Here is a 21748-nt window from a genome sequence, read left to right as displayed (position 1 = left end):
ATCTTTCCATTAGTTCTCTTTTGTTCAGTTTATAGATTGTCTTAGATTCCTTCAGTCTGCTCTAAATAAATAACCCAGACTGGATACTTTATCAACAAAAGAAATTTAAAGCTCACAGTTCTGGAGGCTGGGAAGTCCAAGATCAAGGTTCCAACAGATTGGTGTCTGGTGGAGGCCTGACCCTCATAGATGGTTCTTGCGACACATGTGTGTGGTAGAAGAGGTAAGGAAGCTCCATATGCTTCCTTAATAGTGGTACTAATCCCGTTGAAGTCTTCTCATTAGGTTATGAGATCCTGCCTTTCTGATGTAATCACTTCCCAAAGACAGCCCCCTTAATATCATCACCATGGGGGCTAAATGTCAACATATCAATTATGGGGCACATGCATTTTCAGACCATAGTATATAATATAACCCTCTTTTAGTTCACTCTGAAAACAAGAGTAAGGTTGTCTGATGATGGTCTTTTTCCATATTGTCTTTCCCCAAAAAAGAAAATGCTCAATATTTAAATTCTTCTTCCACATTCATGATGCCCTTTTCCTTCTTTCTTATTTATAAAAATCAATTCTCCTTCAAGATATACCTTATTTTTGTTCATTGAATATTTATTTATTAAATAGTTATTAAGCATGGATACTGTGCCAATCAATAAAAATGAAGTTTAAAATGTTCCCCTTCTTAAGGAACTTAAAGTTCAGGTTAAATTAATCCAAATCACATTGTAACATTAAACAGCTATTTAAACTCAATTAATATTTGCATATTTAGTCATATGTTTCCTTTTAAATAAATGTGTTATCTATATTTGCTTAATGTAGTGTTGCCAAGACTCACGATGAAACTATTAGCTTTGAAAGCATGTGGGCATCTGTATTCCTCTGTTTTTGTGTCCTTTTGCCAGGTCCTTAGTGGGTGATGAATGAGTGAATATAGACCTTTACCTCTAATTGATTGTGATTTTTAGAAATCATTTGATTCAAATTGTATTTGAGAGAGCTTCAATTCAGAGAGTAAAAATCACATGAATAATGAGTTTACAAACCATAATAAAGTATAACTTTGCTGTTGAAAAAGTACTTTCAGATACATGTTTTAATTTGTGACTTACAAGAGCCTTATGAAGCAAATAGGGTATAACGATCCCTGTTTACTTCATAGGTATTTATGGTGGCAAAGAGATTTTAAAAAGTTTGGAAATGAAATTTCTAAAGTTATGAGAAATATAGTTATGACATTATTACTGTAGATAAACCATTTCTTTGGAATTGGGACATCTAATTCTCATTAAAACAATTTCTATGGATGCCATTTGGGAAGAGTTGAGGGTGGTATGTCATTGTAGATGCTATCTAGTATAAAGTATTATGAGGTTTCATGGCACAACATAGGGACAAGAGTGTCATCATAAGCAATGCGATTTCTAGAAACTACTGACTTGATATACGGCCACGCAAAACCTAATTTATTCCTCAAAGTGATCTGTCCTTTCTCTAAAAAAGGAAGAGAAAATTTTAGTAATGAGAGTATTATGTTAAAGCTTTGAATTTTCTTCTTTTTTAGGGAGTTGTGGGGAAAGAAAATCATATGTGTGTGTATAATATATATAACATATTTAGAAGAAAATCGTTCCATTGCAATGAATAAGCTTTTCTTTGAACAGCCCTTAAATTCCTACACAGTACTAGGAAAATGCATTTAAAAATGTCTATAATGCCAGAACACTTTTAAAAAAGATACATTGTGAATAAAATACATTATACTCTTCATTGTAAGCTTGTAAGAGTCTAGTGATTCTCTATTAGCATCCAACCTCAGCATGGAAACAAGAAAATAAAAATGTCCTTAGAATAAACCAGACATATGTAAAATCACCTTAAAGAAATAGAAGCACCATCAGGCCAAAGTGTCACCAATTAAGTTAGAATGTGCCAACCAGAGGAAAGGAAGGGGAAAAGAGGGAGAGAGAAATGTCATTAGGTGTCTCTTGGGAGAATTATGTTAAAAAACATCTAGTCTAATCACCACCTTTAATGCTTGAAGAAACTGAAACCCAAAGAGAAAAAAATGACTGCACAGGGCACAGCACTGATTCCCTTCTGAACTAGGACTACAATTCAAGATTCTTTACTTACACCCTAGGTCTCAGTCTCTACAGCTAATATATTTGCTCATGCTTTTCTCTGAAAGCAGCAGTTTCTAGGCAATAATAGGAGGAATGGGGGCTTGGTTAGTTTTTGGCTTTTTATTTTTCCATGTTGATGTCTATGTTACAATGATTGTCAGGTCAGCTTAAAGTTTTGATTTTATACCTTTTCTTAGAAGAAACATGATCACATGTATAAAGGAATTGCCCACAAAATTAGAGTCAAAGATTTAAGTAAAGACCTTTTCAGCATCTTGCATAGTGCTGCTTAAAAAAAGAAAAAAGAAATAGGAGAAAGGACTTAGTAGAAAAGCTGTCTTTTGAAAAATTTGCCAGAGATTTTATGCTATACTTTTCAAGAATTATCTCCTTTCACTTCATAATTGGTGCTAGCAGGGGCCAAGCTACCTACTAAATGGTGTTTCTGACCTTATACTGTATTCCATGGTTTTGTGAAGTACATAGACAGTTTCCCCCAGAAAAACAAATGCTTCTGATAATATGTTGAAAGACATTATTAGTAAGGTTATAATATGAAAACAAACTTTAGTTTACAAAAAATTACTTTCAAACGGAGAATATATCCAAGTGCATTTCATGCTATGTGAAATGTGATTATCAAAAAATTGTGATAGTGATGATTAATCCATAAATGGTAACTGTGATCTAGCTCTTCTGAACTAGATCAACTACTTGTCTTAACATCATCAAGACAAAAATCACAGCTTAAATTAAAGATCAAGGAAAAATCAAAATCATCTTTCAAATGAATTGGAATGAATATATTATGTTAGAACAATCATGAATTTTGATAATTGCTATAAAATAAATAGAATAGCTACTTCAGTTTATTTTGAAACAAAAATTCCTCTGCCTGCTTTAAAATCATCTAAAACATTTATTATTAAAAGATTATTTTAATGTTTACAGATTAAATAGGGAAAAGACATGATATATTGCTATTTGATATATTGCTAGTACAAAAGCTTCCAAGATGCACAAACAATGAATTATATGGTTTAATCTATTACATATCACACTGCTTTGGGGCTTTAAGGAATATTAACTAAGGTCTTCTATAAGCCAGGCACATCTGAGTAAAAAAAAAAAAAAAAAAAAAAATCACATTTCTTTTCTCATGGAACTTACGTATGCTAATCCTATTACCAAAGAATGTCAATATTTCTAAACAGCATGCACTGGAAATGCTAAACAATACTTTTTTTTTTTTTTTTTTTTTGCAAAGGACAGATTCTTCTCATTTTGCTCTTCTCAGTATTGTCAACTCCATTTAGTAATCTTCTTTATCATCACGAGTGGACCATTTCTTTAAGAAAAACATATTGAGTAACTTGAAATTGAGCTAATAAGGTTAAAAGGACATGCATAGTAATACTAACCTGCCTTATGACATGTGTCATAGATTAGTCTGCGACTATATTGTTTGTTCAGTTACCTATTCATTCAACAAATGTTCACTGAGTGTCTATAGTATGTCAGTGTCTATTCTATGTTTTTGGCATGAAGCATTGTGCAAAATAGACAAAGCTGTTGTGTAAATAATGTCAAAGTGGAAAAGAAAGTAAAAAAAATAGAAACAGACATGTAAAATAGAGTCAGATAATAACTATTAGGAAAAAAAATTAAATAAGATCAAAAGGAAGTAAATAAAAAGGAACTATGAGAGATGGGCTGCAGGGGCAGAGGACTAACAGGAGGGAGGATGATGAAGGGCTGTCTGAGTAAATAGCACTCCAGGCAGAGGAAAGAAGAAGAACAATGACTTCACAAACACCAAACAAAAACATCAGAGTGGCTAACACAGTGTGAGCAAAACTGAGAGTGTCAGGATTTTAAGTCAGAGTCATGGCCACAGGACATCATGGAGGGTCTGTAGCTTATGGAAAGAAAATTTCCACAAAGAGGAGTAATTTGCTTTCAGGTAATGCGTGTGCCTAAACGACACTGCTATAGAGAATAAAATATTAGGGTCTGGCAATGTAGCTCAGTACCAGAGTGCTTTCCTAGCATGCACAGGGTCTAGCTCCAAATCCTGGCACCATAAAAGGAAGAAAGAAAGAATAAAGCATTAGTGTAAAAATTATCCTTGGTAGTCTAGTGCAGTGGTGCATGCCTGTGATCCCAGAGGCTCAGGAGGCTGATGCAGGATGAATGATTGCGAGTTCAAAGCCAGATTCAGTAACTTTGCGAGGCCCTAAGAAACTTAGTAAGACCCTGTCTCTAGATAAAATCTAAAATGGGATGAGGATGTGGCTCAGTGGTTAAGCAACCCCTAGGTTCAATACCTGTATGTGTGTGTGTGTGTGTGTGTGTGTGTGTGTGTGTATAATTCTTGGTGATAGCTGGAAGCAGTGTACTGTCTTCCTAATTAAAAGAATGTAAATATCTGTCTCAACATAACTAATGATCTGGGATTGAGTTTATAAGGTGAAAAGTATTGGTTTCCAAAAAGCACTGAAAAAGACAATGTTTAATCCAGAAGGCTTGCATGCATAGGTGATTACAATGCAATAAGTACTTCCAAAGCGTTATAAGAACAAAGATAATTGAATTTGACTGCTTGACTTGTAAAACAACAAAGAGAAAGTTATTCTCACCCTCAAAATTTAGAAAAAGCAGCCATTATGGAAAGCAGTATGGAGAATCCTTGGAAAACTGGGAATGGAACCAACATTTGACCCGGCTATCCCTCCTCAGTCTATACCCAAAATACTTAAAACAGCATACTACAGGGATGCAGCCACATCAATGTTTACAGCTGCACAATTCACAATAACTGAACTATGAAACCAACCTAGATGCACTTCAGTAGATGAATGGATAAAGAAAATGTGGTATATATACATAATGGAATACTATTCAGTATTAAACAATAATAAAACCATGGCATTTGCAGGTAAATGGATAGAGTTGGAAAATATAATGCTAAGTGAAGTTAGCCAATCCCCAAAAGCCAAATGTTAAATGTTTTCTCTGATTTAAGGATTCATAATGTGGTTGGGAGGGGGCATGGGAGGATTAGATAAACTCTAGCTAGGGCAAAAGGGAGGAAGGGGAAGGGAGAGGGCATCGGGGTAGGAAAGAGGGTGGAAGGAAATGGAGATCATTACCCTAAGTACACGTATGAAGACATGAATGGTGTGAATAAACTTTGTGTACAACCAGATATATGAAAAATTGTTCTCTATATGTGTAATATGAATTGTAATACATTCTGCTATCATATTAAACAAAATTAAAATTTTAAAAATTTTGAAAAAAGTCAAATAATCTAAAAAATTATAACTTCCTTGAGCTTAACTTGTTTTAATATAGTCAAATATCCAAAATGCAAAGAGTGGCAAGTTCTATTAAGGAGAGACAGAACACATTTAACAGTCTAGTGTTTGAGAGAATAAAGGAGCATGAAAATACTGCCTTCCATGCAGGCTAGAAAAAAATATCACTCAAAATTTTAATAAATGCACTAATGCTAACGCTAAGTGTGAGCTGCTATGTTTGTTTCGAATAGCAGATATGGGCAGTGGGGTTGGGGTTCTGTTATAGTCACAGACCACCAGTAAGTGCTCCCAAGAAAGTGGAACCAACAGGGTATCAGATAGAGCTGCCCTTAGTGGTATAGGCGTGTTACAGGTGCTGGATGTTCTAGGTGAGCAGGCACAGTACTTCACACATTTATTTCTCCTTTTTTTTTACCTACTCAATAAAAACCTTAAGATTTGGGGGAAGGCAAAATAACCCTCTGGAAAGATCAAATGCTGCTGGTAAAGACACCTGGGAGAGAGTTAGAAAGTCATCTAAGTCCAGAATTATTTACAAATATCAAGCTGAAGTTAGCTAATTCTGGGGTCCAGGAAACTTTATCCAGGTGATTGGCATTATTGAGAAATTTCAGGGGCACACAACTTACCTGGGACTGAACTGGACCAGGTCAGCAGAAAACCGAGTGCACAATATTTTACCCCAGGAGATGGGGCCAGGAGTCACACAGGGACCTCCATTTGGTGCAGCTGTCAAAGGACAGCTGAAAGCTGAGGTTGGAACAGAATCAACAATGAAAAGTCTCTTGCAGGGCAGGCCCCACTCCAAGTACAATGTAATGAAAAACTAATAGTTATTTTTAAGCCTGTAATGACAACAAAACCAGAAAACACAAACACACACACACACACACACACACACACACACACACACACGCTACATACTAACAGCCTGACAGGAGGAAAGGGTATGCTAATATATTCTACTACTTTCAGTCTCTGCAGACCCTCAAAGCAATCCAACTGAAATTACAGGATACACAAAAATGCAAGAAATAGCAATCAATTTTCAGAAAGTAAAGTAACAGAAATACATTGAGCTATGCCCCAGATATTGGAATTACTAGAGACTATAAAAATAAGTGTGGTAAATGTGAATAATGGGAAATTCAGCAGAAAGAGGATAAACTGAAGCAATACATAGAAGGAAACTAAACTCAAGTTGAAAGGAAAGGATTAGTCCAAACCAGGTGTAGTGGCACCCTCCTCCAATCCCAGATATTCAATAGGCTGAGAGGGGAGGATCACAAGTTCAAAGGCAGCATAAGTAACTTAGTGAGACCATGTCTCAAAATAAAAAATGAAAAGGGCTAAGGATGCAGCTCAGTGGCAGAGTGCCCCTATGTTAAATCCCAGTAGCTGCAGAAATAAATAACTAAAGATCAGATTGGAAATAAATGAAATAGAAAAGACAAAAAGTAATGGAGAAAAAACCAATGAAACCAAAAGCTTTTGAAAAAAATTAACAAATTGCTAATCCATTAGCTAGATTGATGAAGAACAAAAGAGAGATTTTATACAGTACCATAAGGGGATATTATAAATACCTGTATGCCAGTAAATTTGACAACTTAGATGAAAATTTCTTTAAAGATAAAAACTACCAAGTCTCACTTAAAAGACAGATAAGCTGATGATTTCTACATCTATTGTCAAACAGATTTTGTGGGTTCAGAAATTTTCATTGATGAGTTCTACCAAACATTTAGGAAAGAAATAACATTGATGATACAAAAAGAATTCATTGAAAAAGTGTGACTACATTCCAACTCATTTACTGAGGCCAGCATTATCCTTGACAGGATAGCTTAACATTTGGAAAAATGTTAGTGCAATTACCCATATTAGCAAACTAAAAGAGGAGACTTATATTATTATCTCAATAAACAGAAAATTCAACATCCATTCCTGAAGAAACTCTCAGCTACTCCATTCCTGAACAAACTAATCTCAGGAATAATGAAACTATCTCAACCTTATAAAGATTGTAGTCAAAACCGATTCTAGTCTTTAACTTAATTGTAAAACACCAATTGCTTTTCTTGTAAGATCAAGAAAAGGGTTAGATGCCATCACCACATCTATTCAATATAGTACTGGTGTTACCAGCTAGTGTAATAAGATATGAAAAAGAAATAAATGTCATACAGATTAGAAAAAGAAGAAGTAAAGCAGCTCTTATTTGCAGATAACATGATTATCTACATAAAAAATCCTATAGAATCTATAAAATGAAAACTAGAACAAATAAGTTAAATAAGGTTTCATGATTCAGAATCAAGCTACAAAAATCTGAGTTTTTCTATATTGTAACAAAAACTGGAAATTAAAAGTACCATTTACAGGGCTGGGGATGTGGCTGAAGTGGTAGCACGCTCGCCTGGCATGCGTTTGGCCCAGGTTCGATCCTCAGCACCATATACAAACAAAGATGTTGTGACTGCCGAAAACTAAAAAATAAATATTAAAAATTCTCTCTCTCTCTCTCTCTCTCTCTCTCTCTCTCTCTCTTTAAAAAAAAAGTACCATTTACAATAAAAGATAAATGTATAAAATTAGGAATAAATCTGAAAAAATAAATGCAAGATATATATATATATATATATATATATATATATATATGTAAATAAATACATTGCATAATATATTTATATATAATATATATATTGAATACTACAAAAGGTTGCTTTGGAGAAATTTAAAAAGATGTAAATAAATGATACAATGAAAGTACTGTGATTTTGAATTGAAGATGCAGTATTGTGAATATGTCAAAAATTTCTCTTTGTATAAGCCCATAGACTGCTGAAAGAATATAATTAGTGTATAAATAGCATGATGATAGGAGGGTATGTGGAATAATGGGAAGATATGAGTTGAGTATGAAATGTCAGAAAGAATTTTATATGCCATGCTAAGATTTCAGGATTTTTTTTTTAGCAGAAGTGCCAGTTCATTGACAGTTTTATTTGTCTTTAACTTTTCGTTTTTAAGCAATTTTAGATATATAGAAAAAATTCACTCATAGTCCTCACCCAGATCCCTTTAATGTTCACGTTTTACATAGGTACAGTAAAATTATCAAGAACAGTCAATTGACATTCATAGAGTATCCTTAACCAACCTACAGATCTTGTTCAAAATTTACAAACTTTTTCACTCATAACTTCTTCCCATCCTGGATTCTTATCTAGGATCTCACATTGTACTTAGTTGTCATTTCTCATTAGTCTCCCCTTGGTTGAGGATCTTCAAAACATGGGAATGACATGATGAGTTTTTAAAAAATACACACTGTTAATGGTGTGGTTGATTGAAGAAAGGATAAGCTGAGACTATGAAATCATATGAACTTGGAGAGTTTCATTAATTCCGTTAGAGATGATATAGGTTGAATGGAGAAACTGGCTGTAGATATTTTAAGAGGGGAATGGTTACGAGAAATATTTAGGATGTAGAATTAAAATTATGTGTTAAGAGCTGGGGTTTTGTCTCAGTAGTAGAACACTTGCCTTGCATGCATGGAGCACTAGATTCGATCTTCAACAACACATAAATAAATAAAGTAAAGGTAATGTGTCCATTAACAATTAAAAATTTTAAAAAATTATGTGTTAAACAAGTTAATGTGGAGAGGCATAGAGAATAAAAGAGAAAAAGTGAAGGTGACTTCTGAGTCTTGGCAATGCTATCTGGAAAGATAGCAAAGTAACAATAATTGAGAAAGCAATGTAACATATTATTTGGGGTCATTTTCTCTTCTTACATAAACATAAACGCATTGCTATCTATATCTTTGTAGCGAGATCTTATTTAAATTTTTTATAGGATATAATTTGTTGGAATATATTAAATATTCTGTCACTCATTTTGAAAGAATCAGTTCTAAATCTGAGAAGTTTCCTATTATGAAGAACAGTAATTCTATCCTTTCTGAAGTTATTTTTAACTTATACATAAAAACATAAAATGGTACATACTAATGTGTACCATATAATGTTTTGATTAAATAAATACATTGCATAATGTTTAAATCAGGTTAAACATATCTATCTTCTCAAACATTTATTATTTCTTTTTGGTGAAAACTTTCAAAATCCTTTTGTGCTATCTTTTAAGAATAGTAGTTTTATACCTAGAATTTATATAAAAGTATGGGGAAAGTTTCAAAGACAAACATGTAATATGATCTGGATTACCATTCTTTTCACAATTATGTTTAATTCTTACTCTTTGCTTGCTGGGATTATGAGATAAAGGTCATATTTTACCAGATAAAACATTCTACACTCATTTAGTTTTCTGAAATCCAGTTGCCATGTTTTCTGTAAGGCTTTGATCAGTTATAGAGTATAGCTTGGGAAGATGTTTTTACATAGACTGATCATTTTGTAAATCTGCTGACTGTAGGAAGAAGGTCTTTCTAAACATAGTATAAAGCAAAACATTACTGAGAATAAATATTTGACAGTTTTATTGTGAAACAATTTTTAAGCTTTTGAAGAGCTAAATAAGTTGTAATAAATTTAATATAGAGACTAAAAGCATATATTTTTCACGTAAGTAACAGAGAAAGGGTGATACTCAAATATGTAAGTTCTGCTTCAAATTAATAATAGAAATTATAATGATTCTCTGAAAATTGGAATAAATGCTAGTTGATGATTTTGTGCTTCATGACTTGAAAAGCCATTTGATTTTTATCATGCTTTGTCAAGCACTGTCAGATGTTTAAGACACTTCTTTTGCCTGCTTTTGGAGTATTCACTAAGAATAAAAATATATATTTTGAGTGTGCCTAGAAATTTTCGAGGTATAATTTATGTGCCTCAGGGAATTAAGGCCAAAAATCTGGGTTTTCAAAAGTTTGTTTTGTTTTTAGGTGTGGAACTTTCTTTTTATAGTTTTAAGGCAGTCTCACTAATGTGACCAGAAAAAAATCTGCTGATAATTGGAAACTAACAGCTACCAAAAAAATAAATAAAATAATAATAATAATAATAATAATCCCAATACCACAATAGGAAGTTATATATTGGCATTTGGAGCACAGAGTATTGTGGGAAGGGATTCCCATGTTTAGTCTTTTTTACTATATTGGTCCATTTGTGCTGCTCTAACAGAATACCAGATACTGGAAAACTTATAAAGAATAGAAATTCATTTTTCACAGTTCTGGAGACTTGGAAGTGTAAGATCAAGGTGCTGGAATGGAATAGGGTCTGCTTATCTCTGCATCCTGTGGTAGAATATAGAGTAATGAGAAAGGGGCAAGAAACTCAGGCTTTTACAAGGAACACATTTCTGTAATGACAGCATCAGCTTCATTCATTCATGAAGGCAGTGTCCCCATGATCCAAACATGTCCATCAAGCTACAGCTTCTAACACCACTGCATTGGGGATCAAGTTTATAACAGTATTAGCTTTGGGGGGCCCATTCAAACCATAAAAACATGTGAAAGGTATGTGCTAACGTCCTGATGAGACTTAAGATCCAAGGAAGAAGTCATATCAAGGTAAACTGGTCCTTACAAATAAATCAGAAAAAATATCACAAGGAATATTTGTATTGAGAATGGATGATGCCATCCTCAAACATTCCACCAAGTTCTCATTGTGTATTTAGTAAAAGGTAACCCATTTCACAGCACTTAAAAGAAAAAGAAGACATAAACTGCTTAGTTTTAGAAATGAAAAAGATAGTGCACATGAACTTTATTTAACTTAAATGTATACATGTATACAACCAACTTTATTTCCATAAATGCTGAATGACCAAAATGGGTCAAAAGTGTTACTTATTGCGAACAATATTAGAAAACAAACAAATAAACAAAAACAGTGTGCTTTCAGCAATTAGTACAAGCTCCAGACATCTTTGATATTGTTAAAATCTCAAACAGCTGGAGTCACAAAAACACAAGCTGTTCAATACTATCTCTAAGTATGGATGTGGAGTATGTACATACATACATAGCATAAATAAATCAAAGAGGTCGAGATAATAGTGTTGAAGAAATATGCAATTGAGAATTCCTTGGTTTGGATTACATTCATTTAAAAAAAAAAAAAAGTGGAAACGCACAAGCACACTCTGATCTTCCTAGCTCAGTTCTCAGACTCCATCTAATGTACTGGTGTATGCATCCTGTGGAACTAAAACTCTAAATGATTTCGTCTTTTAACAGACAATCTCCGAATGTGGTTTTCCTTATGGAAATCTCTCTTTTCTCTGCCATGCAAAATGTTAAGTTTACAAACAAAAGATTCTCCATTGTTTGTTTGCTGTGTTGAAAAGGATCTTGGGCTATAGTTAGAAATCAGCCTCTTCTATTTCTTTCCTTTCCTTTTTTCTTTGTAGGAGATATATGTGATTTCTTCCCAACTGTGAGAAATAATGGGTTGGGCACTACAAGAGGAAAGCATGTTTATAATTTGCAGCCTACTAATATCCCAGTCTCTTGTATGAGAAACCTCACAAGATAATTATAGTGCTTTCTTTTTTATTGAGTTTTAGAATCTTTATTAGAATAGAGTTCCAGGATGCTAACATATGAACAAATCATAGTTAGCATAGCAGTTAAAGTTGATTTTGCATATTTGGAATATGTGATGTCTCAATTACCATTTAGATCTAACATGTTATGTTTTTGACTATAGTTTTTGATAATTTCTATTTTGATTTCATAGGAAAATTTTATTTATTTTTGCTAGGATGTGTAATACCAAAATGCAGGATGGGTAATACCAAATAGTAATTTAAAAAAGATACATTTGCTAATGAAACTAACTGACCTCAATGGATGCCAGAAGCTAGAGATTGTACCAAACACTACATCTTATGTCTTTTCTTATACACATGCTTGTGTTAAATTTGGATTTAGGAATCAGGCATAGTAAGAGATTAAAAATGATTACTAATAATAAAAAAGAAAAAAACTATATAAAAGTTATAAAAGTTACACCAATGTGGTCTTTCTTTTAAAATACCTTATTGTACAGTATTCACCCTTCTTATGATGATGTGAGATGGTCAATTCCTATGTGATGAAATAAATAAGGGAAATGGCCTAGGCATGTGACATTGCATTAGGTTCCTATTGACCTTCTTATTGGGACACCACACTGTGACACCCTGACAGTCTATCTTATAACTGAGATGGCTGCTAAATGACTGCCACATGGGTAGTGTGGATGAAGAGATCATTCACAGCCTGGGTGTGATGGAGCAGATAGTGTGAGAGTTCATCAGGCTATCAGAAAGGCATGCAATTTAAACTTATGGATTATTTCTGGAATTTTTCATTTAATATTTTCAGACTGCAATTATTCATGGGTAAATGCATTGCTTGGAAGAAATAAGATTATATGCTAAATCAAATTGATTTGTTATTTGTGATTAATATATAATCCTCAAATTTGAAATTTCTCCTTCTAAATCTGAAGATTAAAACACACAATTTTTCTGTAATGTTATATGTAGCATAATACTAAAGCTGAATTTTTTGTTTAAAAATTTTCAAGGTATAATTTTATAACTTTCATGTTGAAGGTATATAAAATGTTATATTTACTTAATCACTTGTAACTAGTATAATCTAAAGATTTACTGTAACCAAATACACTTTAAGAAACTTATTTTGACTTTAAATGCTAAATGAGTTTTTAAAACAAAATCTTTGAAAAATTAATTTTTACTTGCTTTTATGAATATAGTCTTGTTTAAGACAATAATAAAACAAACTTTTAACCAGGATTCTTGCATGTATAAACTCATATTGCTTTCTATGCATGTTAAGTTGAAGAACATGAGTTGAATGTGATTTTTTTTTCTAAAACTTCAACCTCAATCAATTATGTTTACATTCATCCTTGATGCTGTCTTACATATTTATTTGAAATCAATATAACCTCTCTCATGAGGCAATTTTTGAAAAGTATTTTCCAAATAATAATTAATTTATTTTGTTTCCATTGTTTGACTTAGCATCAATCATAATAATGTATTTGATTTTATATGCTTATTGTTGGTCTTGTACTTCTAAACTTGGATTTTAAATCAGCCTTCATTAACTCCACAATTAATTACACAGAAGGGCTTACCATTTATATTTTCCTTTTAGATGTTTTGAAGAATTATGTTAAACAATCTACATTAAAGTCTAAATTCCCAGAATGTTATACTTAGAATGCCTAAAATCTAGAAAAATATCTAGATTTATAAGTAATTATAAAAACTGAGCTTCTCAAATGGTAATAGTGTTATCTGGATTCGTTCTGAATTTACTTTTCAACAGAGGTCATAACCCAGTTGGTAGAAACTAGAAATTATTTATCTGGGAACCAGAATAAGGTAGTTGTTAAAATTTAGTGTTTTGTTTGCCTGAGATTTTTCTGTCAAGGAAAAGAACAAAAAAATTTTCATCTCTCCAGTTTTTTGAGAGAAAAAGTATCACCAAATCTTTCATCTCACCTTCATTTATTCACAGTTTACATATTATATATTTTTTGAAACCTCATATTATATACTTATCAAAGAATCATCCTTTCTCTGAAATGTAATTGATGACTATAGAAATTTAGCTACCATTATTTGAATACCTAGACTTTGTTATCTCTGATCCTTGCAATAATCCTATCAGATTTGTGCTATTTTACCCTTTTCACAGATGGTGAAATTGAGCCACTAGGAGGTAAATAATTTGTACACAGTCACATAGCTAATAAAATCAGAATTCTTTAACTGCATTCCAACAGCACCTTATAACTTGTGGAACCCCTTATATAGAATGCTCCTTTAATTTTTTTTTGCATAGTCAAATGAAAGAGAATATATGCAAAACCCATTGACCTCTTCAATATTACTATGCTCTCTTGCAGCCTGTGAACTTATGAATCAAGGCATCTTGGCCCTGGTCAGCTCCATTGGCTGCACATCAGCAGGGTCCCTCCAGTCTTTGGCAGATGCCATGCACATTCCCCACCTATTCATTCAGCGCTCAACAGCTGGGACCCCAAGAAGTGGCTGTGGCCTCACCAGGAGCAACAGGAATGATGATTATACTCTCTCGGTTCGTCCACCTGTCTACTTGAATGAGGTTATCCTAAGAGTGGTCACAGAATATGCCTGGCAGAAATTCATTATATTCTATGACAGTGAATATGGTAAGTGTTTATAATCAGTATGAATTTTATAAGTAGATGTTTGCATGAAAAGTAACCTCAATAATCCTGAAAAAAAATTTCAGGAGCTTACTCATTATTTGTGGTTTTCTTGTCATATTTTTATAAACCTAGCAGCAACAACCAAACACTTTGTTAATGCGATTAAGTTCATCCTTTTGTATTAAGTACCTTTGAAGTCAAATTTAAAAATAAACACCTATATGTGGTGCTCAGCTTACAAATGTTTTTGAAATAGCATGACTCTGATACATCTTGTTTTTTCACATATCACATCATAAAGACAATAAATACTGCCATTCTTTTTTTTAAAAAAAGTACATGTTTCTAGAATAATAAGAACATTTTGGATAGATTCTAGAACACTGTGAAAACATAACTTCTTGGCCCGTCGCCGGGTTGGCAGACATGAGAAGAAGCGAAGATGGCGGAGTGAGGAGCGCCTGGGCCATTTGGCCTTTTGGCCTCTGGGCCGGGGGGGCGTGCAGGCCCCCGGGAAGCTGACTGCGTCTGATGGACCATGTGAGAATTCTTGTCACACAGGATGAACACTTTCCTTACATTTAGGTGCTTTTTATTCATCTCAAAACAAAATTCTGAACTCAGCATGTGGCCGGTATTTCTATGTTGTCTTCTAGAGTGGGTAGTCCCGCTTCTTCTATCCAGCCACTTTCCCTACTGAAATATGGATACCTTTCTACACATTACCTCCATGGTTTGGATTGGAAAAGATTCCTTTTCTTTTGTTCCACCTTTCAAATTCAACACAGAAAGAAGCCCTTAGGGTGCAGTTATCCTGCCGACTTCTCCTGGAAGAAAAAAAGCAATTGATGGGTCTTCTGCAATTTGCTTAATTATCAAAAAAGAAGACTAATAAATGGCAAGTATGGATGACTTCAGGTTTTTTAAAAAATGTCCTCCAGTTTCGGCCACTATTATGATAAGCACATTTGAGACTGCAGCAGTGAATTCCAAATATTTGTTGTAATTTGAAAAGAAAAAGATGTTAAAAAATTACATATATCTCTATATCCTGGTTCATCTTGTGACAGATTTACTGGATAGAAATGAAGGTCCAGTTTTGCAGTTAACCCTTTGGTGTTATAAAGAAGCAGAAAGAGAAGATGTCAAGATTGATTTCATATCTGATACCTAAAGAGATTCTGTACAAATACATATTTTTACATGTGTAAATCCACATTTTTGGATGAAAGGAGGGGTTTTTCTCCTGGAGACAGAAACCTGTTATTTACTTTTTCAAGTCTTGGAACATTTGCTCTTTTTAAATTTTTTCATTCTTCTACAAAAGGACCAGATTGTGTAGCAGCTAAGTGAGTGCATGCTTATGTTTAGTTAAAAGAATGGTAAAATCAAACAACCCAGTTTGAGTCCGTGATGGAACCCTGTTCACCTTCCTAAGATGAGAGGCTGCTGTATTACAGTTTTATTCATCCTGTTTGTGGAGTCATATAGCACAGTAGAGTTAGTTTTCCATGTGGCCCAAACTGGAAGAAAAGTAGCACAAGTAGTTTTTTAGATAAGAAGGTGAGATGGAACCTATAGTATGACCTGCTTTCAACTTTGGACATAGAAGAGAAGAAAAAGATAATGAGAAGTTTCCATATAACTCCTTTTTCCTAAGAAAAAGAAAAATGTCTTATGTAGCACCATTTGACTTTTTTGGAATTTTACATTACATAGTTCCATTTTTTATAAAGTCACAAGTAACTCTTTTCTCAACCCAGATGGGTACTTGGATTTATTTTTCTAGGTGGTAGGTGTAATGTTAAACTGAAAAGGCTGGGACTCAGGTAAATTTCCCCAGTTGGAACTGGATTTTCTCATTACCGAGTGGGTCTATCTCAGAACCAATGTTGTCAATCCACTGGTTGTTTCATTGTAGATTTGGAAGAAATTCAGGATCTGAAAAAAAAAAAAACCTCAAATAAGAAAAATAGTTCCACTAAGAAATGTGGATTTTGTGTTTCGTTCATTATAGATTGAGAAGACATTCAGGGTTTGGGGGGGAAAAAAAAACAAGAAATATGGATCTCCCTTCCTTTTTTCCCCTTTAACAGTTATATGATGAAGACTAGAGTGGAAAACTGTTCTTGCTTTCAAACAAACAGGAGCATTGTATGATGTCAAGCCTTTCATAAGAAGCATGGACACTTTATTAATGATTCTTAGTAGAGAAAGAATTTTAAACTTACTAGATGAAATTAAGAACAGGTAGTATAATTAGATCATCTTTGTTTTCTGGAATGGTTGCTGAGGGCCATGGGTGTGATGATGTTGGGAACACAGGGCAGATTTACCAAAAATTGAGAGTGATAGAAATTGCCAAAAATGGGAAATGTTGAGCATTGTTATGATTAGATTGGTGAACTAATTTGATTTAGAATAAAAAAGCTTTTTCACACACAAAAAAATAATAAATAAATAAAATAAAAAAACATAACTTCTTAATTACTTTTAAAAATCTGACAACCTAGCTGGGCATGGTGGCACACACCTGTAATCCCAGCAGCTCAGGAGGCTGAGAAAGGAGGATTGAGAGTTCAAAGCCAGCCTTAGCAATGGTGAGGTGCTAAGCAACTCCATGAGACCTGATTCTAAATAAAATACAAAAATGGGCTTGGGATGTGACTCAGTGGTCAAGCGCTCCTGGGTTCAATCCCTGGTACAAAAAAAACAAAACAAAACAAAAAAAAACAAAAAAAAACTTACACCTTGCTTTATGCACTGTGTCGACTTTAATATCTATTCAATATTTAACCCTTTGAATTTGCTGAAATTATCACCTTATTGTTAACTTATCATTAATAGTACACATTGTTTTCAATGTGAAATTTCACAAAAATACAAGGTAGAATGAAAACAATGTATTTAATCTTCCAAGATAAAACAAAAAGCATAGTCTCTAAATTTACCAGAATTTGAGGAGAAAACACATTGTCACTGTATAGTTTTGGTACATTAAGATAGTAAGCAAAAGCATATTTTCTAACTGACAAATCCCAGAGATTTTCAAATATAATTTCCCTCTTATTTAATCAGTAGGGGGGAGAAGTTGAGATGAGTATGATCACATTAGGGGCAATAAACAGATCTCAATAATGAACACCTATGTAGAAAGGTGTTTCTTTAGAAGGTGTCTTGACAAGGAGTCTAACATTTTTTCTGTTCTGTATGGATGGGTCTTTGCATTTTTATCAAAAGAAACCAGTAAGGAGTTCCCCTTCTGAGATGCAACTTGTTTTTCTTAGCAAATGAGTAAATAAGCATCAAAAAAAGAAAAAAAGAAAAGAAAAAGGCCATGCTTTCTTGTCATAATCTCCTCAACATTGTGAACAATATTGGAGAACAGGGACACAAGAGTGGGCCAGAAAGCACCATCAACAGAACCGAGAACAATCAGGCTGGCAGAAATCTGGGAAGCAGCAAATAAGAGCTCCTGTGGACTCCCAGGGAAGGAGAACAAGTGGCTAATACAGTTAGCCCTAAATATTCAAAGGCTTCATGGGGTTTTGGCAGCCGGAACCCCATTAAACTTGATGGATAAGCTTCAGCCAAAGTTTGTGGCACTTTCTGGAAACATACTTCTTTGTCTCCAGGAAGGAAACCCGTATTTTTGTTGCTTAATTCATGTTATTTAGGGGTCATAAAACAAAGACCAAAAGACTAAAATGAATAAAATAAACAAAAATGATATAAAAATAATTGGCCCATCAATGAAAGTAAGTATTGAAACCAACACAAATCTGGAATTTTCTGACAGGATTATATAGTAAGCTAAGTTTTATCTCTGGAATCAACAAGCTGAGCTTGCCTTTGTCAATTTTCTCTGGATATGTAATCTAGGACCTTTATAACTCTAAATGGTATTCTTAGTCTCTAATCAAACATAAGTTGAGATAATGAATTTTTAAAATACTGTAAGAGAATAAAACTCTTTTTAGTTAGTGCTATCAAAATAGTGCCATAAAAAAGAACAGAAAAGTGATTTTTTTTGATTAAGGCATTTTCAAAGCATTAAAATAAGAATTTTACCCTTTGATTACAAATGTCTGAGAGGAAGAACATCTTTGTTAGCTTGTTTCCAACCCTGTTGGGATTAACCAGGAAATTCTTATAAGAGAAAATGTTTTTATTATTAATGAGGTAAATATATTTTTGAAAATAACCAGTAAATACATACTCACAGAGTTATTTACATACATTTGGAATTCCTAATTCTTTTTTTTTTTTTTTGGAATTCCTAATTCTTTCTTGCTCAATTTTCCTTTGAGTAAATAAGACACTATAATTGCACAGTGTGGATGGATGGGTCCTCTGTTAGATACAGGATTAGTTTTAGAAATAACAATAAACTTTTTTTTCCTTTACTCTGAAGATACACTCACTTTTAACTTATTTAATTTAATAATTTATGAAAAATTTCCCTGCTTCTACCATTAAAATTATTTCCAGTAATACTGTTATTTAATGAAAGAAAATTACCCTTTGATACTTACAATAAATCTTGTTAGTAAAAAACTAGGCTGGAGTCCAGAATAAACAAACAGCTGTCCAAATACCTTGTACCTTGAAGAGGGCTACGCGTATTTACATATCCATTCTTCAGTGTCATCATTTTAAGTTAGAACCTTGGAATTGTACTTGACTTTTATCTTGATTATCAGGAATTACTTTCATTAAATGAATGGATTAAGCATCATCTGTGGATGGAATCAGGCAGCCTGCTGGGGCCAAATGTTATTGAAGGTGTATTTTGCTTAGAAAAATCTACTTTTTTTTTTTTAGACTCAAGCTTTTAGATCCAGTTAATTAGAGAAACACTTATTTTCTTTTCCAGAAGCAGTTAATTATGATTAAGGGCACAGTATAAAAGTCTACTTTAAATTCCCTAACAAAGAAAATACACATTTTTGATTCTAAGTAAATGGATAAAAGAGGAAGGAAAAGTGGAAACTTGATTTGAATAGGTTGATTCAATGCATTTTTTTAAAATATTTGGTTTTTGGTTATAGGTGGGCACAAGATCTTTATTTTATTATTTTATTTTTATGTGGTGCTGAGGATTGAACCCAGTGTCTCACATATGCTAGGCAAGCGCTTTACCCCTGAGTCACAACCTCAACCCTCAATGAATTTTTGCAAAGGCTTGAAACGAGGTTAAGAAATGTTGAGCTTTTAAAAATGTGTCATTAAGGAAATATTCAACACTCACTTGCTTAGTGCAAAGTAAAGGATGAGATAAAAAGTTTTACAGAATGTAATCTTAACCTTTAAGAAGCTTACAATTAACAAAAGAAGTAAAATGTTTATATATCTCTTAATAGAGAAAATAGTAGGTTAAGTGTTATGAATGATGCAGACTGAATCTAGTGGTATATAACCAAGAAAGTGTTTAATTTTGGCATCAGTGATTAAGGCAGGCTTTAAGACTTTGATCTTGGTTATGAAAATTAGGGAGGATTTTAAAAAGCAACATATGTGAGAAACAGCTACTCGAATAGACAGTGTCACAGAGTCCTGTAGCAACTAGAATAGTAAAAATATCTCTGAGCATTTTTATTTGCCAGGCACTAGAATAAGTATTATATTACATTGTAATGATATTGTATCATTTAATCTTCTAAACAATCGAGAATATAATAACAAGTACTAACTTTATAAAAAATATTTACTACATTCTATATACTTTATATATATGTATTACCTCATTTAATCCTTAAATAGAATTCTGAGGTTAGTAGTAGTATTAGTACTATTATTATTTTCATAAATGAAAAATAAATGTGATGTCCAATAAATCAAGAAGCCCAAATCTAATCCTGATGGTTTCTTCTGTACTCCCTGCATTCAATAACTAGAGTACTTTGACACTATAGAAATAGAATAAGTTTAATTACTGTCAAACTGTGAAATAGATATAAGTTCACCAAGTTAAATGTATAAAATCATCATTATTAAAGGAAGACAATGATATCAAGCCTGCATATTTTCTACATGTTAGCATCAATGAGAACTACTATATTTCAGTTAGGGAAGTTTAGTTATTATTGGAAGCATAGAAACAGAACAGTCATTGGACAAAAATAGGCTAACCCAATTGTAGCAGAAATAGCTGCTTACCTACCCAGTAACCACTGTCCCAGTTTAGAGAGAGAGGACTTTTAACTCTCATGGCACAGCAAGCACCATGAATCTCAAATGTCAGTTCCTCTTGACTTCAATTCCATGGTGAGATGCAGAGCAATTCAGGCAGATTCTGTACATGTGGTAGGCTTGTATGACAACCAAGAGCTCTGAGCTTATAGAACCTGTACACCTCTGCTCTGGTGAGCATATCTTCTTTCAAAATGTGCCATAGCACAAGAGAATCTTGGAGAATTGGCTATCACTAATATTCTCTCTCTACATTGTTAGCTACCAGTAAATAGCCCTGATTAGTCACTTCTCTCATTAACATGAATAACAGGTAGGAGGGTCAAAGTCATTCAATTTTTCTCACCTATATTTATTCAAGGATACTATAAACAGGACTTTAATGAGGAGAATTGTTCTCAACTGTGCCTTCTAGGGTCCTAGACTCAGTCAACTGAATAAATCCCTTGAACTATCAGCATTTACCTTCAAAACTAAAATTGTTTTCTCCTTAAATTTTTGCATAATTCTATCAACTTAGAAAGAAGCATTAATCCAGGTACAAAGATTTATGTATGGTTGCAAAGACTGTATCTTTGCACATGGGAAGAAAGTCTGTTACTTATAATTACCCTGGCCAGAAAGTTGAAACTGAATTGAACAGGTTCCAAAGATGAAGTGGTGCCATTGATCATGGCAGTGAAACTCAGGGATTTCTAACTGGACAACTTCAATTATAGGGAAAACTGCCCTTTGGATTTACAAATATTGTTTCATATAGCTCCCCCAAATAAATATGGGTAGCCTCAATTTAGAGAGATCCCATTAGAGTCCTACATTATCTGCTGCTGGTATTTAATTAAACACTTGAAGGTCTCTTAAGATCACCCCTAAAGTACAAGTCAAGTGTCTTCAGGATG

General features: G+C 33.3%; 1 protein-coding gene across 3 annotated transcripts in view; it reads left to right on the top strand.

Annotated features, from left to right (window-relative positions):
- Positions 1–21748, top strand: part of Grid2 (glutamate ionotropic receptor delta type subunit 2) — a 1419378-nt gene that overhangs the window by 694593 nt on the left and 703037 nt on the right. For 2 of the 3 annotated variants that reach the window (XM_076864706.2, XM_076864705.2), the window contains exon 3: positions 14373–14657. The exons of the other annotated variant lie outside the window; for it this stretch is intronic. In XM_076864706.2, coding sequence (XP_076720821.1) covers positions 14373–14657 — 285 coding nt within the window. The remainder of the gene's footprint in view (positions 1–14372; positions 14658–21748) is intronic. 3 annotated transcript variants of the gene reach the window in all.

The sequence above is a fragment of the Callospermophilus lateralis genome, chromosome 8, assembly GCF_048772815.1.
Source record: "Callospermophilus lateralis isolate mCalLat2 chromosome 8, mCalLat2.hap1, whole genome shotgun sequence".
Classification (NCBI taxonomy): domain Eukaryota; kingdom Metazoa; phylum Chordata; class Mammalia; order Rodentia; family Sciuridae; genus Callospermophilus; species Callospermophilus lateralis.
This window is presented reverse-complemented; position numbering and strand designations above follow the sequence as displayed.